The sequence below is a fragment of the Pleurodeles waltl genome, chromosome 7 (genome assembly GCF_031143425.1).
Source record: "Pleurodeles waltl isolate 20211129_DDA chromosome 7, aPleWal1.hap1.20221129, whole genome shotgun sequence".
Classification (NCBI taxonomy): Eukaryota; Metazoa; Chordata; class Amphibia; order Caudata; family Salamandridae; genus Pleurodeles; species Pleurodeles waltl.
In genome coordinates this window covers 100,822,072-100,837,987 of record NC_090446.1, presented here as the reverse complement: position 1 = coordinate 100,837,987, position 15,916 = coordinate 100,822,072, and the positions used below count along the sequence as shown (strand labels likewise).

Below are 15,916 nucleotides of genomic sequence, written 5' to 3'. Positions count from 1 at the left end.
TCCGTCAATATTTGAATGGTTCATAGAAATAGCTGATCTGTAAAGGTTTATTGTGCGGTACGCCTTGCCCGAGCCCGCCTGGGCAGCTAGAAAATTAATAATAAGATTTAGATCCGTTGAAAAGGGATTGGCACACTTTCCCATACACCAGCTTGACCAAAGAGCCCAAGCTGACTTATAGGCTCGTCTCGTGCCGGGTGCCCATGCGTTATTGATGAACTCTGAAGCTTCTGCCGAAATAGTATGGGTCTGTTGGGTAGACCGGAAATGAACCAGGCTGAGAGAGTCAGAGATTGGTCTAATATTAGATCGTGAGGACGATCGAAAGGATCTAGAATGAGAGATGGAAATGTTGGGAGAAGAATAGGAAAATCCACAGCCAACTCGAGAAGGGGAGGGAACCAAACCTGAGACTGCCAAAAGGGAGTTAGCAGAACGAGGGATGCCTGCTGACGTCTGACCTGATTCAGCACTCTGTTGATCAAGATGAAAGGAGGAAAGGCATAGTTGAGGGAACCGGACCAATCTTGTAAGAAAGCGTCTGTGGCCAAAGCAAGAGGATCCGGGCGCCAGCTGAAAAAATGGGGAAGTTGGGAGTTGAGTCTGGACGCAAAGAGATCTATTTGGAAAGGACCCCATTTCCTTTCTATCTGATGAAAGACTGACTGGTGAAGTTTCCAGTCGCTGGAGTCGGTGAGGTGGCGGGAATGCCAGTCCGCATTTGAATTCAATGAACCTGGTAGATACTCCGCCAAGAGGGAAATTTTGTGTGACAGGCAAAAGTCCCAGAGGCTTTTGGCTAATAGGGCTAGTGGTCTGGACCTGGTGCCCCCTAAGCGGTTGATGTAGCGTACCGCTGAAATATTGTCCATCCGGAGTAGAATGGAGCATCGTGCTCTGTTTTTTGTGAAGCTCTTGATCGCAAAGGAGCCTGCAAGAAGCTCTAAACAGTTTATGTGCAATCTGGACTCCCCTGCGGACCATATACCGCCAGTCGATATCGAACCACAGCGGGCGCCCCAACCCGTGAGACTTGCATCTGATTCTAACACAAGATCGGGCACAGAGGGGAAGATGGACCTGCCGTTCCAAGCCTCTAAATGGGATATCCACCATTGGATTTCCATCTGGGATTCTGGGTCCAAAGAGACAAGGTCGGAATAGGCCAGTCCTCGACGAAGATGGAGGATTTTGAGGCGCTGGAGGGCGCGGTAGTGAAGGGGACCTGGAAAGATGGCCTGAATAGAGGATGAGAGAAGACCGACAATCCTTGCGAGGGATCTGAGGGAGATAGACTCTTTTTGAAGGGTTAAGATTAGTTCTTTTTTTATTGCGGACACTTTGGAATGGGGAAGTGACAGAGCGGCCGAAACGGAATCTATTTGGAAGCCTAGAAACTCTATTTGTTGGCAAGGTAACAGAACTGACTTTTCGAGGTTTATCAAGAAACCGAGGTCCGAGAGGAGAGAGGAGGTTAGCTGGAGGTGAGAGAGTAACGAGGCTTTGTTTTGGTGCATGATCAAAATATCGTCGAGATAAATAATCAGTCTGATACCCAAGGAGCGTAGGAAGGTTATGACCGGCTTCAACAGTTTTGTGAAGCACCAAGGGGCGGAGGAGAGGCCGAAAGGAAGAGAGGAAAAATGATAAGTTTTTGAATTCCAATGAAATTGCAAAAACTTTCTGTGAGAATGGTGAATAGGGATGGTCAAGTATGCATCCTGTAAATCTAGTCTGACTAGCCAATCGGACTGGAGTAAAATGTCCCTGAGATGGATAATAGTTTCCATCTTGAAGTGTCGATAGATGACGAACTGGTTGAAAGATTTGAGATTGATTACCGGTCTGAGCTTTTTGTTCTTTTTGTGAACGAGGAATATAGAGCTGATGAACCCGGAAGGGTCTGGAGTGCAAAGTTGAATGGCCTCCTTTCTTAAGAGAGATTGAATCTCTGAAGAGATTAAAGAAGACATTTCTAGAGAAAACTTTGGGGGAGGAGGAAGACATAGCTGGAAGGGGGAAGAAAGAAATTCGATCTGGTATCCCTGAACCGTGGAGAGGACCCACGGATCTGCAGAGATTGACTTCCACTTCTGGAGGAAGAAGCGAAGGCGACCTCCTACAGGAGGGCCAGAAAGTTGGCTTACCTTGATTAGAGGGCGGTCTGGAGAAACGCTGGCCACGGCTGCGGAAACCTCTATTTCTTTGTGGGTAAAAGTGGGGTTTGAACTCTTGGGGATAGGAGGAGGAGGGGTTGGAATATCCTCTTGAGCCTTGGTTTCTGTATGTGCGGCCGGTAAAGCGGCTCCTACCTCTACCGGCCCGGGAAAAAACACGTTGGTTGAAAACCTTCTTGAGATTTTGTTGTGCTTTGTCCAAGGATGAGAACGTTGAGACAAAACGGCTTACATCTTTTATAAAGTTATCCCCAAAGAGTTTTCCGTTGGCCTGGATCCCGGGGTCTCGAGTAGCTAGGTTCGCTAGCTTGGGGTCCATTTTGAGGAGAAGGCCCTTACGCCTTTCATGTATGATAGCAGAGTTGGCGTTACCCAAAAGACAAAAAGCTCTCTGGGTCCAGAGAGAAAGATCTAAAGGATCAATAGGCGATTCCTCCAACCTAGCAGATTCCGCTATGTCAAAGATCCTTGCCAGTGGGCCTACCACATCCAGGAGTTTGTCCTGGCAAGTGGTCCAAGCCTTGTCGACTCCCTTTCTGGGATCCTTGCCGAATTTGGTGAAAAAGGTGATAAGTGAGTCATCAATAATTGGGGTTGCCGTAATATTGGAATCCAACGAAGGTCTGGGACATTCTGATTTTAACTTGGATCTGGTTTGCTTATCTAAGGGGAGGCGTAAGCGGGAAGTGATATAATCACCAACATGGTCTAGCGGGAGCCATTCAGTAGAATTGGGGTGGTGAATGAGTGACGGGTCAAACATAGGGACGCCCTCTGCGTCAACCACGCTGGTAGAGGGACCATCTGTTGTAAGTTTAATACGTTTGGGAGAGGAAAACGTATCATCCGGGTTGTCAGACTGAGATAGATCATCCATGTCCTCATCGTCCGTGTCCAAAATTTTTGAAATCACGATCTTTTTAGGCGCAGAGACGTGTTTTAATTTTGATTTACATTTTGATTGAGTGATCGTGTTTTTGATGGAAATCCCCTCCTTAGAAGGAGGCCTGGGAGGAATCAAGTCCTCATCCTTGTGTGAAGCAAGCTCACTCTCTGTTTGAGCGCCTTTACGTGATTTAACAGATAATTTCCGTTTTCTGCTTTCCCCCGCAGAATGGGCCATAGTTTTGGACACCATGGACATGACAGAATTTTCGATATTTTTAGACATTTTTTCCATGGATGCTTTCATGGCATGTTTAACAGAGGACTGGATTAATTTATTCAAATCCTGTTGAAAGGATTCTTCTTCCTCCTCAGAGGCAGACCTTGAGGGAGAACTCCCTGATTCCATAGCTGCAGAAGCAGATAGGGCAGAAAAAACCCAGAGAAAACGAAGTCCAGAAACTCACAGTGAAGAGGCAGCAAAGGGTTAACAGGAGCAGGACGCTCCGTGTGAAGAAGCTATGCTCCTCCCTGGGGCGGGGATTCGGTAAGACAGCCAGACGAGGAGCAAGGCGGTGCTGGAGACAGCGGTAAGAGAAAAACACGCTGTAATGTTAGCGCTTTCCTGAAAGAACAGCGTCGTGAGAGGGAGACGCGTAGAAGCGCTCTACAAGAAGCGCGGCGAACAGCTGAGCCGGAATGGATTTCCCCTGTCAGAAGCGCGTCGACTGAGACGCGCGCTGACGGGTTCGTAGACTTGAGTTCGGCTTAGAACGTTCGGGGGAGCGCGCGGCTGTAACGGGCGAGGCCGTCGAAGAGGAACGGAAAAAAGAAATAAAATTAGACAAACAGAGCTTATATAAGACCGCCGCGGCGCGGCAAAGGAATAGAAACACTAGGGTATTCCCCGAACTGGAATCTGAAAGTAAACAAAACCCAAAGATATACTCTGAAAACAATTAGAACATAGAAGACGAAAAAAGTGTACTTATCTTGACTGCGAGCAGCAAGAAAAGAGGGCTGCTTGCAGTCAAGGGTACACTCTATGGTTGGTGGCTCGTTGTTATTGGTCCAATTTTGGTCTTGTTTTGCTCCCATTGGTTAGTTTTCTTCTAACCCTCTTGGGAGTTGTAGTTTCTTGACTGCTGCTGTTTAAATTAAAGTAAGAAAAGAACGCATAATAGAGCCTCCGGTCTTGTCATAAAATTAAGATATTGAAAACTGTGAATGTAAGAAAGGCTTAGGGCAAGGACATTATTTTACAGTTAAATACAAATACAATTCCCTCGAAGGGGGCAGCAAATTTACGTTTCTGGACTATAAGATGCTCGTTTTCCAGCCGAACACCTCGTAACATGGAGCCATGAAAAGGACTGCAGGAGGAGATCTTGTAGGGGTGATTGGGGGGAGTTGCACTGCTTATGAAGCAGGCATGCGAGCAGTGCAGGCCACGTGAAATAGCAGTCCAAGCAGAAGCCAAAAGATTTGCATTTTGGCATCCATAAAGAAACGGAGAGCTACACGATGACGAAAGCCAAAAGCACCCGTTGGTGCAAAATCCCCTACGCGTCTCGCCCCGTCCAGTACGGTGTCAGTAAGGCATTATAAGAAGTTTTGTTTGTTAATTTTTGTTTTTGTTTTGGTGAAGTGGGCTCCTGACACTGCACTACACCGAACAAAGTGGGGAAATCCAGGACCTGGGAGGGGGGTTGTGAGGGCTATTTACACAGGGGTGGATATTTGCTCGGGAAAGCAGCACAGTTGACGAAGAGTTGGAAAACAGGCACTAACAGTAATTGCTTAACTAAAAAGAACAAAAAAAGTAGTTCGCTAAAGGTGAGCAGTGGAACGACACCAAGTAAAGAGGATCTGCTCCGGGGGAAAGGAAGAGACAGAGTGGGCAAGGCAAGCCGTCACAAATAGGAAGCAGGTAAACGAGTCCCAGTAAAGCCACCCAGCGGTAAGCAATGGGTGGGCTGCAGCCTCCACCATGTTCTTGACATCAGTGGCCTACCAAAGCCCCCCGCGGTGCTTTTGGCCGAGCTTCAAGGGGCCCCTCAGCACAGACCACTGCACAGGCGGCAGGGCCCCTGACAGGGTCTACGGAGCCACAAGCGGAGGGGAGGGCTCACGTTTCGTTACGCCACTGCTTGACAAGCCCACAAAACGTCATTCGCTCGACCTAAGTAGAATGCCGGTGTCACAGCCTGCAGCGACTGACACAAACTAAGCAGTGCTTGGGGTGGTTTCTGGAGCCCTCCTGGGTGATATCCCTTTTAAAGGCTTTTCTGGAGAAACACCAGCATGCGCTGTCGGACATGGGTGGAGTCGGCGGGGCCTCTGAAAATCTGCTCCCTAAAGGCGGAACGCAGCAGTGCCTTTTAAGGGCACAACATGAAAATCCCAGAACATGTTTCACATTCCTTAACTTAAAGTGAAGCAATGCTGGACTTTCCCCCTCGAACATACATCATGTGAGTGGTCACATGCCATCTCACTGCATGCCGAGGTCCGCCTTTCTTTCACATTTATTTTCGTACGATAAAGATCGAGGATAACCATGGATCAGTGTGACCAGACGTCCCGGATTTCCCCGGACAGCCCCGAGTTTTAGTAGTCTGACCCGGTACTTTTACATTAAATAAATACAAGTCCCCGTATTTTTTATTTTATTTATTATTATATAGAGTGCCCGAATGCGAGCGCACATTACTATATGTTTAGTGCATGGTCCCACTTTTACCACCCCACTTCTCCTTAGGAACTGGAAGCTGAATTCTTTACATAGCCCCCCGCCGTGGTGCCTCACGTCGCTGACGCAGCACAACAGGTTTTAAAGGGGATGGGGGCATTCAGTGCCCCAGGAACCGATCAGCCAAGGCCCAGGAGGCCCGAAGTCTCATCAGAGCGCTTGGGAGAGAGACTGTTTTCATATACGTTTCAGAGGCTGGCACAAAGGGGCCATGAGTGTATTTATTTTGTAGTCTTAGTAGAAATACACATTAAGGCTTATACATTCCCCTTTTCATGTTTTGTCTTCTGGTAGCCTGGTACCATTATAAATACAGGACCCTCCCGTCCCAGAATGCCAAGCAGAGTGGGCAGTGGTTTATATGTGTCATCAAACATCTTGAAATCTTCTCTCTCCTCTGTTATAAGAAAAGTGTACAGCACCTAAAGTGCTGGTCTTTGGTATGTGTAGTCTTTTCAGATAGGTTGTCACGTGCGATTTTGTAGTCCTGTGTTGGTGGGTGCTGTACTGTGCACCTTCATTGTCCATGGGGTATATAAACAGTTAGTCCTACATCTATGTCTGTGGCCCTCCCGGTTTTTGGTGCAGAAAATATTGTCTCCCTACCATGGACACCAGTGGTCCAGAGCTCTGTAGTGGGAGCGCGCTTAATGGCATCAGCTACCTCACTAGTGCTACTACTTTCCCAAAACCTTAGCAGAGATGTTGTAAGGTGTGGGCAAGGTAGGCTCTGGCCCAGGGCCCCAGCCTTTTAGGGCCCCCCTGATAGAGCGGCTCTGTTATTCACGCAGGTCGGTCTGATGACCCTAAATTACTTTTATACAGATTGTTTTAAATACCACTTTCTTTTGATTTGTGGGAGTCTTTTACACATATGCAGGGAAATGTTGTATTTATGTTTTTCAGCAGCATCCAACAACTATAAAAAAAAAAAAATCCTTGTAAATCGAAACAGGACCTCGCATATGAGAAATGGCAGTGGTTAACAGATACTATTTGCGATAACATTGGTGAGCTGCAGTTCTATTACATTATTGAAAACGCACGTCACTATCCCTGAATTTTAGTTGGAAAGAATTTAGAATTTCGGCTAGTGTGCCTGTGCAGTGTCAGTGACCTAGCCAAAGAGGACATGAAAAAAAAAATATATGAAATTGGATCATAAATTCAAAGCTGCTCTGTACAGGGGCCCTTAAAATACGTTTAGCCCTAGGGCCCCCCAAACTCCTCAATATGTCCCTGCACCTTAGAGCAAACAGGGAGTGCCTCAGTGATTTAATTACAATACATACAGCGAATTATGTAATCAATAATTGCACAATAAACTTTTCTCGTAACATAATCTTTTATTTTTATTTTTATTTTTATTTTTTATTCATAAGGTCTTACAGTAACACAACTGCTGTGTGCTTCAAAGTATCCCAGTCATTCACAGGTAGTGAGCCGGGAAAATGCTTTATCATCGTGGGAGGGGACACCAGAATAATACTGCACGAAAGTGCTTTCCAAATAATTAGCGCTGTCAGAGATTATGATAGTTTGATGGATGTGCAATAGGTGATTACAGTTAAACTGGCACCCGGCTGACACCAGGGTGTATTAACTTAAACATTATATTGAAAAGTGATATTTAGAACCAGAATTAGTAAGAGATCAGTATGTCATGGATAAGTTATGCTGTTTATCGTTTTCAGTCAATTTATTTTTGGAATTAACGGACACCAGGAATAGAGTAATTGGATTATCCAGAGTACGACTCACAGGCACCATTTCTCAACCTAAAGAAAGTGGTTTCTGTAACCGCAAAATATGTCGATTGCAGTTTTACAGTGTGACTCTTTGGATATTAAAAGAAAATAGGGAAGAGAAATGTAAAGGGAAAGTTGTTTGCATTTATAGATTTTTTTTAAATTAACTATTTGTAGTGCTTTCCGGTATTGATAATTTATTTATTGATCACTTAAAACCAATCTGAAACACTTAAAATAATCATAGTCCAGTCTTGCCTACAGCCAACAATATATGGTTTCTAAAAATTAGATTATAAATCTAACCATTTAATTAGTTGGTGTAAAAAATTACAAAAAACTTAGTTTATTACTAACTGCTTACAAAATTCTACTAGTTTTACATTAAACATTTGGAAAAAATATATTTCAAGAGTGAACAGCATCAGTTATGTGTCTTGTACCATGCGTTAAAAATAAAAGTGGCTGCAAATGCAACTTTCTATGCTCCAGCTGTGATGGGCACATGCCAAGAATATATTTAAACATATTTTTTTTGTATCAGCACAGTCAACATCTTATTTTATTTCTAAACTTTACTAAGGGAAGCGGGCAAAACCTTAGCCCTAAACGTTTTGAAACAACTTAGATAAAGATTAAAAAAGATGATCTTGTTTATTCAACCATATATAGAGGGAGAGTGTAGTCAGAGTGTTTTACTCTAGGAAACTTGTCTACGTCACTCCCTCTTGAGACTGCAAGTGTTTTTTTAGATTTGTTAAGCGCAGCAGCTACTCTCGAGGGATGCCCTAATGCTAAAAAGCAGAGAATTTCCAGATCAGGTGAGAGACTAGACTGGTAAAAGCTACGTTTTGATTTGCTTCTTATAGAGGGGGTAGCTAGAAACGTGGCACAAGGATGGAGGCTGTGTTCCAATTCTTTGCAAACAAGTACGAAAATGAAAGTCTGTCTGTTTCGATGTGAGGAGTGACAGTGAGATTAAGATTGGCTAAATAAAAAGCATGCATAGGATGTTAAAAGGAGTGTTTTTTTGGTTTTGATGAAAGGGATCGATGTTGTGAAGTGCCTCCTGGAGAAAACAATGTCTTGAAAAGGTCTTTCACAGTCATGGGGAGCGAATGTTAGATTCTTAGATGCATAGAGCTAAAGGGAGCGAGGGGACCAGTTAAATACCGGATAGTCAGCAGATTTTGAATAATCTGAAGCCTGTCGATGGGATGGAAAACCTATGTAAAGGGTGATCCCATAATCATGCCGAAAGGTAATAAGTGCCTGGATCACTGTTTTGTGAATACTGATGGGAAACCAATGGTGATGGGAAGTCAATGGACGATCTGGAAGGGCTTCCATAGCATTTTAAAAATGGCAAAGCTAGTGGTTGAGAGATGAAAACCAGATGGGTGATGGAGAGGTTCTAATCCAAGATAATGCTTAGCGACGTAGGCAAGCAAACACGTGGGAGGGTGGGACAAGCAGCAAAATGGGAGGCACAGGACAAGCAATAATGCAAGCAGGGCAGGTGCAAGCAGCAGATATTGCTGCAGGCAGTAAAATTAGAGGGGCAAGAAACAATGCAGAGCAAGACTTGGGAGGGGTTTATGGCGCCCCTAACAACACCTTTGTTCGGTGCCTTATTGGGAGAATAACTCATACATTCAACATTTTATCTCACCCATTGCACAGATTTTTGTCTCATTGGAAAGTTTCCCTTTCTGCACAGTAACCCCAGTTTTTAGGTTTAATCTGCTTGTGCGCTGCTTGCGAAATCTATTGTTAATTAAAAAAAAAACTTATAAGGGGCTTAGAACCAGCCTCTTACTTATTTAAACTTACCATTGGCTTAGTCCCACATCACTCTGATTATCGTGCTTCTAATTGGTCAGCACGTTGTCTTCACTTCCTGTTGTCTTCTTCGCCGTTCATGCCATCGGATTGCATCTGGACCAAGTACTCCTTCCGGTCACTTGCCATTGGACACTGACCAGAGTCCTTCCTCTGGGTACGACACTGAAGATACTTATTTTTTTCTGTCTGCAAGCCGTCTTCTTTCTTCGTTGCTGTCTTCTCTCCTCACTGCCGTCCTCTGTCTTCTCTCCTTACTGCCGTCCTCTGTCTTCTTTCTTTCCTGCGTCTTCTCTGTCTTCTTTCTTCGTTGACATCTTCTTTTTTCTTCACTACATGGTGTCTTTCTTCACTGCATGCTGTCTTTCTTCACTGCAGGCTTCTTTCTTATTGATAGCATGCCGTCTTATTCTTTCTACACTGCTGTTATCTTTCTTCTTCACCGCATGCAGTCTTCTGTTTTTCTTCACTGCTGTCTTCTTTCTTCTTTACCACATGCAGTCTTCTGTTTTTTCGTCACTGCTGTCTTTTTTTCTTCTTTACTGCATGCCGTCTTCTGTCTTCACTGCTGTCTTCTTTACTGCATGTAGTCTTCGGTCTTCTTTCTTCACTGCCGTCTTCTTTCTGCTTTACTGCACGCCGTCTTCTGTCGTCACTGCAGTCTTCTTTACTGCATGTAGTCTTCGGTCTTCTTTCTTCACTGCCGTCTTCTTTCTTCTTTACTGCACGCCGTCTTCTGTCGTCACTGCAGTCTTTTTTTACTGCATGTAGTCTTCTGTCTTCTTTCTTCACTGCTGTCTCCTTTATTCTTCACTGCATGCCGTCTTTCTTCACTGCCGTCTTTTCTTCTTTGCCTCATGCCAGTAGGTTTTGCCTTTGTTTGTTCTTTCTATCAAACTGGATTACAAATATTAGAAAATGTTACAATAATGTTTGTTTTAAATTTGATAAACCATTATTAGTTTATTTATTAAATCAACATACATCACAACATAAACAGCTAATAGTTTATCAAATTTAAAACAAACATTATAATAACATGTTTCCAATATTTTAAAATCTAGTTAGATGGGAAGAAAAAACAATTGCTAAACGTATTGTCTTTGCCAATGCTTGTTTACCTTCTGTTGCTGAGCCTGTTCTTTTGGTGGCTCGAAGTCCCTGTGCACTTTACACTTACTAACAGTGGTAAAGTACATGTGCACATTCCCTTTCAAACATGGTATAATTGGTGTACACTTAAGTGACATATTTAGTTTGCTCACAAGTCCCTAGAATATGGTACGACCTGTACCCACGGCCGATAAATTATATGCTGCTAGTGGGCTACAGCACACCGAATGCTACCCACTGAATTAGCACTTTAAACCTTTTGAAAATAACTCCTTTTTCCAGAACTAAAACTTCCTTTTTAATAGCTATAGGTCACTGATAATGTTGCTCTTAAAAGCCCAAAGGGCTGGGTGCATGGTATTCATGCGGTATATTTAAAGTTTTACATGTCCTAGCAGTGAAAACCGCCAAAGTGGCTTTCTACTGTGGCAAGTCTGGCTCTCCCATAGGATGGCTTACACTATTACAGTCAGTCAACTAATCAATCAATCAATTGAAATCCTTTATTTCGTTGAAAATTCATAACCATAAAAGGCACATAAAACTATTATTCAATACCTTAATAGATTGAAATTCAGTGCTCTTATTATATAGATTTTACAGAAGTACATATTCAAGTCAAAGATTTCCTTCATTTTAACAGCAGTCCACCAAGGTCCAAAAATGAGGCTTTGAGATCAGCACGTGTTAGTTTGTGGATACCTTTGTCCTGAAGGCTACAGCAGGCCCTCATTTGTGTTTCAGTTTTCTAAAAGTTGCCCCAAGTTGGTCCGTGTGCTTTTTTTATGTCCTAGGTAAATGTGCAAGGCAGATGCACTTAGCTGTTAACTGTGCCTCAGGGTCTAATACTATTGGCACGTGTTCCGGCTTCTATCTTTTTAACAAGACACAGGATTTATGCTGTCATTTAAGGGAAGGGATTGCAGTGTAGATTGAGCCCAGCTGGAGTAATGCTACAAAAGTATGAGGGGGAATATGCCATAAGGGCAAAGCAGGATGTAGAAAAACTATATCCTCCAAAGCGTTGTACTTTCGAGGAGGCACAGATAACGACTCCATGAAGGAACAATCCTCCATGAACAGTGTGAATAACTTGGGGATAAGTCCCCCAAAAGAGGCACGTAAGAGGGAATGGTCACTAGGTAATCTGACGGAGGGAGGCTGTACCAATAGTTGTGAACTAACAGTTGTCGGTGGTACGTAGACAACAAACAGTACTTTTCCTCCACAATCTAGAGGGATAGACTCGCTCTTAGTGAGGGGTGTAAGCACATAGTGCTTTTTCACTGTAGAGAGGAGTCCTTAGGCGCTATGGCCTGGAGACTTCTTTACTACAGGCGTACAATGCGCGTAACTTAAGGAGTTAGTTAAACCTGCAGTTCTTTAACATCATTTTAAGCTGGTGTTTAGCAGAGCTCAAAATAATTTTCGAGAAAGACTAACTAGTTCTTCATTACATCTTTAAATACCCAGGATGATGGAAAAACGTTGTCTTCAGATGGTCCTTAGATTTCTGAGGCTATTTGGAATTGCTTAATTGTGCGCCTTTAGAGATTTGCTGTAGTGTTTTTGTGACTGTTTCCTTTGGTTGTGGTTCAGAAGAATTGACTGACGTGGAAAAACGTTATATGTCGAGACTTGCGCGCTTTCTTATCAACTGGTTGGTTTGAATTCCCGGCCTGGAATATCCTTTTTTAAAGAAGCCCAGTTTTTCCTGCCGCATGCCTCCAGAGCCTGGGAGTGTATTTCAGCTGGTTTCCATGGACCTAGGAACATTTTTTGGGTGGGGGGGGGGAACCTTTCCTCTGGTTTCCTTCACAGATCATTTTGGATTGGGATGGAGATTATAGAGCCAGGGGTTCTGTTCTGGTCAAAATGAAAATCGAATAGATTTAATTTCTGATTTATAAAACCTCATTTTGTTGCAGAAAATCAGCTGCTTAATCCAAAATGTTCAAATCCGATTTATTTTGCTTGTGTGATCCCTTTTCTGTTGTGATTCACCATTTCCATCGTTGCCACTTAATATAATTTTTCACTAAATGTGTGTATTCTGCGAAATAAGAGGAGCCAACCTTTTATTTCCTCTTGATAGATGTTTTCCTATGATCTTTCTGACTGACCCTGCAGTTAAATCAGCAAGGTTAAGTATTGATAGGTGGATTTTATGAAAAGGTGGAATCCATTATCTCCCACGTTTAATCCAATTCACAAAATTCTCCAGAAATATGATAACAAGTCTCCTTGGTTTGTATTCTTCTGTTAACCTAACAGAACATTTTTTAGGTTGCACAGCTGCTTTTTAAACAGTAATTCCACTCGTTAAGTCTCGTTTGTGGATGTTGCTTGTTTCTAGCACTCAGGCTTTTTTGTCCACTTTTACAGAAGGCGGCTTGCATCCCAGCGCTGCTCTCTAGAATTTCTAGACAACGTAGTGGAAAGCGCCGGAGTCCGGAGGTACTTTACATCACCGCCTTCACTCTTCTCCACTTCTTGCATGAGTCCTTCCGCCTGCAGTCTCTCCCCAGGCTGTCCTCTACCTGTGGTCCTCTTTCCACCTTCACTCTCCCTGGGATTCAGTCCAGGTTCTGCATGTCATGGGGTGGTGCTGATTATCGAGTCACTTTATATTACTTATCGACTTTCCTGAGCAGATCGTGGCGAGTGTGGTCATTGATACTGTTCATGTCCATCGCGGGCTCTGGCCTGCGTCCATTTATGAGCTAAGAGTAACCTCTGCTTACAAGACTTCAGTTGTCATTGGTCTGTACATTCTCTTTTGTTTCTCCCTATTTCATAATAAAGTTTTTACTGTTTTCCACTTTGCTGGAGTTGTGTGCTTGTTTGACAAGTTTATTATTTTATCTATTTTCTGTCATTTTAAATGAAAGTGTCCACTATCCATTGTTACCCATCCAGCTCCCATCAAAACCGACCGTTGTGAGTGCATTTGGGTTCTGGTTAAGGGTGGAAGTGAATGCATATGGGGTTCAACATTATATCAGCTTTTTCGCCAAAGAAGCAGTGTACCTCCAGAAAGCAGGTGAGCATTTGAGGTCTAGAGATCGCTGAAGGTAATCCTAGTGCACTCTCCAAGGTGAAGTCTGTTTCAGGAGCCTCAGTTTTGCCATGATTGGGTATTGTCTCACACAGCCTAACAAGTAGGATTTACTGGCAAGAAATCAACATCTGTATCCTTGGGGTTTTAGCAAGAGGTAAGTCTCACTAGGCTTGGAGCAGCTCTTTAAACCCAGATATTCAAGAAAAGGCTGGAGGCAAAACCCTGCAGTTCTCTGTCAGGCAAACAACCCTTTAGTGCTGCATTAAGGGATGTATTCTCCTCTTCTGTCCTTATCAGCTGTCTCTTGTCAGTGACACAAGTGGGACATACTAAAGGGTAAAACTACTCATGAATCTGTGACGATCTCCAAGTGAGTCTGTCTAAAATGCCCCTGTTTTCACTTTCCTGTTGTGCAACAGTGTGATTCAGTTCCTGTTTTAGGGATATGAGTTCAGATAGAATCTAACCCACATCCCTTTCATACAGGCCCCAAAAAATGCCAATGTGTTGTTCTCCACTGCCCATCTTTCTCCTCTGGCATTGGGTAAGGCAGAAACGTGAATAGCCTCTTGTAAAACACTTCAGCTGAGCTCACTGTGATATTTAAAGTTATCATGAGTCACATGTAATTGGGGCAAGATAATTTGAAAGTTAGCTACTTCGGAGGTAAAGAAAATATTTATGAGCAAAATACAAATAGGTGAACCGCAAAAAAAGTTTCCTCACAGATTAGAAAAGTGCCATAACCCCCAGCAAACTCCCTGTTGGTTTGGCCTTGAAAGTAATCACACCAGAAGGGGGGAACAGGAGGATATTTGAATAAATCGAAGAGAATGAGTCGGTCAGGAGTGCAAAGGAACAGACCGGAATATTGGCAAATCCTGCAGGTGAAACAAATGGGAGACAATTTGCAAATGTTTTTTCAGCTATAAATGTTTGTGTACTGCTGAAAACACCTCACCCTTGCCAGGAATTCACAAAAGGATTCCTGTCGGATATAAATTGATTTACTGCTGTTTGTAGATTTCACTGCCGCCTGTTTGCAACAGTATACTCCATGGAGTGGGTTAGAAGGGGCGTACAAGGTGTGTGTCACCTTGTAGTTAGTGAAAGGCCATAAACGCACTCATTTGTGGACATTCACAAACTGAAAGCTGACCCTTTGTTACTATGGAAATGGTCAATCGTTACTGTGGTGGGACCTGGAGTAAATCTCGTTCCAAGATGAGAAGGGCTTATCCCCATATTTAATGGGAATATAGTGAATGGCTTTCGCCACAATAGTCCACGTTATGTACAATTCCGCACTAGGGGACTAGGCAGCTTTAGGAAAGTCATGAAAGATGTAATAGAAACCTGCGCCTGGCATTACTTCCATTACACCTGTTTTGTGAATGGCAAAAAAGTGTAAAAGCACTTTCAGGTGGAGTCGTATAGTTCTACATATTTCTACATGAACTGACAACATTGAATTAATGTGCAGCTGGTAAATTCATGTACGGCTGCTGCCAACAGTGTGATGTATACACAGTAAAGTTGCACTCGTACCCAGGTCTCTAACCTTCTTTCCTAGGTGCCCCTTACGCAAAAGGCCAAACTAATTTAATAAGTAAGGAGGATGTGTTAGGTGACCACAGTACACATTGAATGTCATAAATTACATATCTGTAGGGTAGCACCTGGGCATTGTAGGTTGGTCCATGTGCGATATTGATTATCAGCCAGGGTAGGCACCCTTAGGTGGTAATAGGTCATCTTCAAATCCACATTACATGCAAATCAGCCCATATTACACCCCAAGAATGCCATTAATGCCCCAGGATCAACCCTCGCCTTTTTATGCACCATTAAGCATCACCTGCTTGTAATAATGTCCCAGAGTAATGTTGGCAACAGATTGCTGCCCAGCATCTGACAAAATCGTTCAAAGCATTTTGCAATGTTAACCATTTCACAAACTGTTGGCTACGCAGGGTCAGTAATCTTGTGTGCTGATCCAGGCACCGTATCATTTCTTGGTCGACCTCAGGGTGTTTTTGTAATGACCAACTCGTTTCTGACACCTACCTGTGCAGCATGCCACCTTTGGCCTTGTACCAACCAACCAACAATACGTTACTAACCTACTAAATAAAAACACTGCTTCCCAAGAGTAATGCAGATGAATTCCTAACCACTGTCTTGGCATTGACTGATATAAATTCAGCATTCAGTTGTTCAAAGACCTCTGTGCTCAAAATTGTAGGCGATCTGCTCCTGCTTCTAGAATCTTGTCCTGGTTATCTATATTGACTTTGACACAATCAACTTTGGAGAACTAAGGAATGTTCCTATTATG

General features: G+C 43.4%; 1 protein-coding gene across 2 annotated transcripts in view; it reads left to right on the top strand.

Annotated features, from left to right (window-relative positions):
• The window catches only part of CABLES2 (Cdk5 and Abl enzyme substrate 2), a 124,248-nt gene that overhangs the window by 36,649 nt on the left and 71,683 nt on the right, over positions 1–15,916 (top strand). The window contains exon 2 of one of the 2 annotated variants that reach the window (XM_069243155.1): positions 12,903–12,974. The exons of the other annotated variant lie outside the window; for it this stretch is intronic. Within the exon in view, the coding sequence (XP_069099256.1) occupies positions 12,903–12,974 (72 nt within the window). The remainder of the gene's footprint in view (positions 1–12,902; positions 12,975–15,916) is intronic. 2 annotated transcript variants of the gene reach the window in all.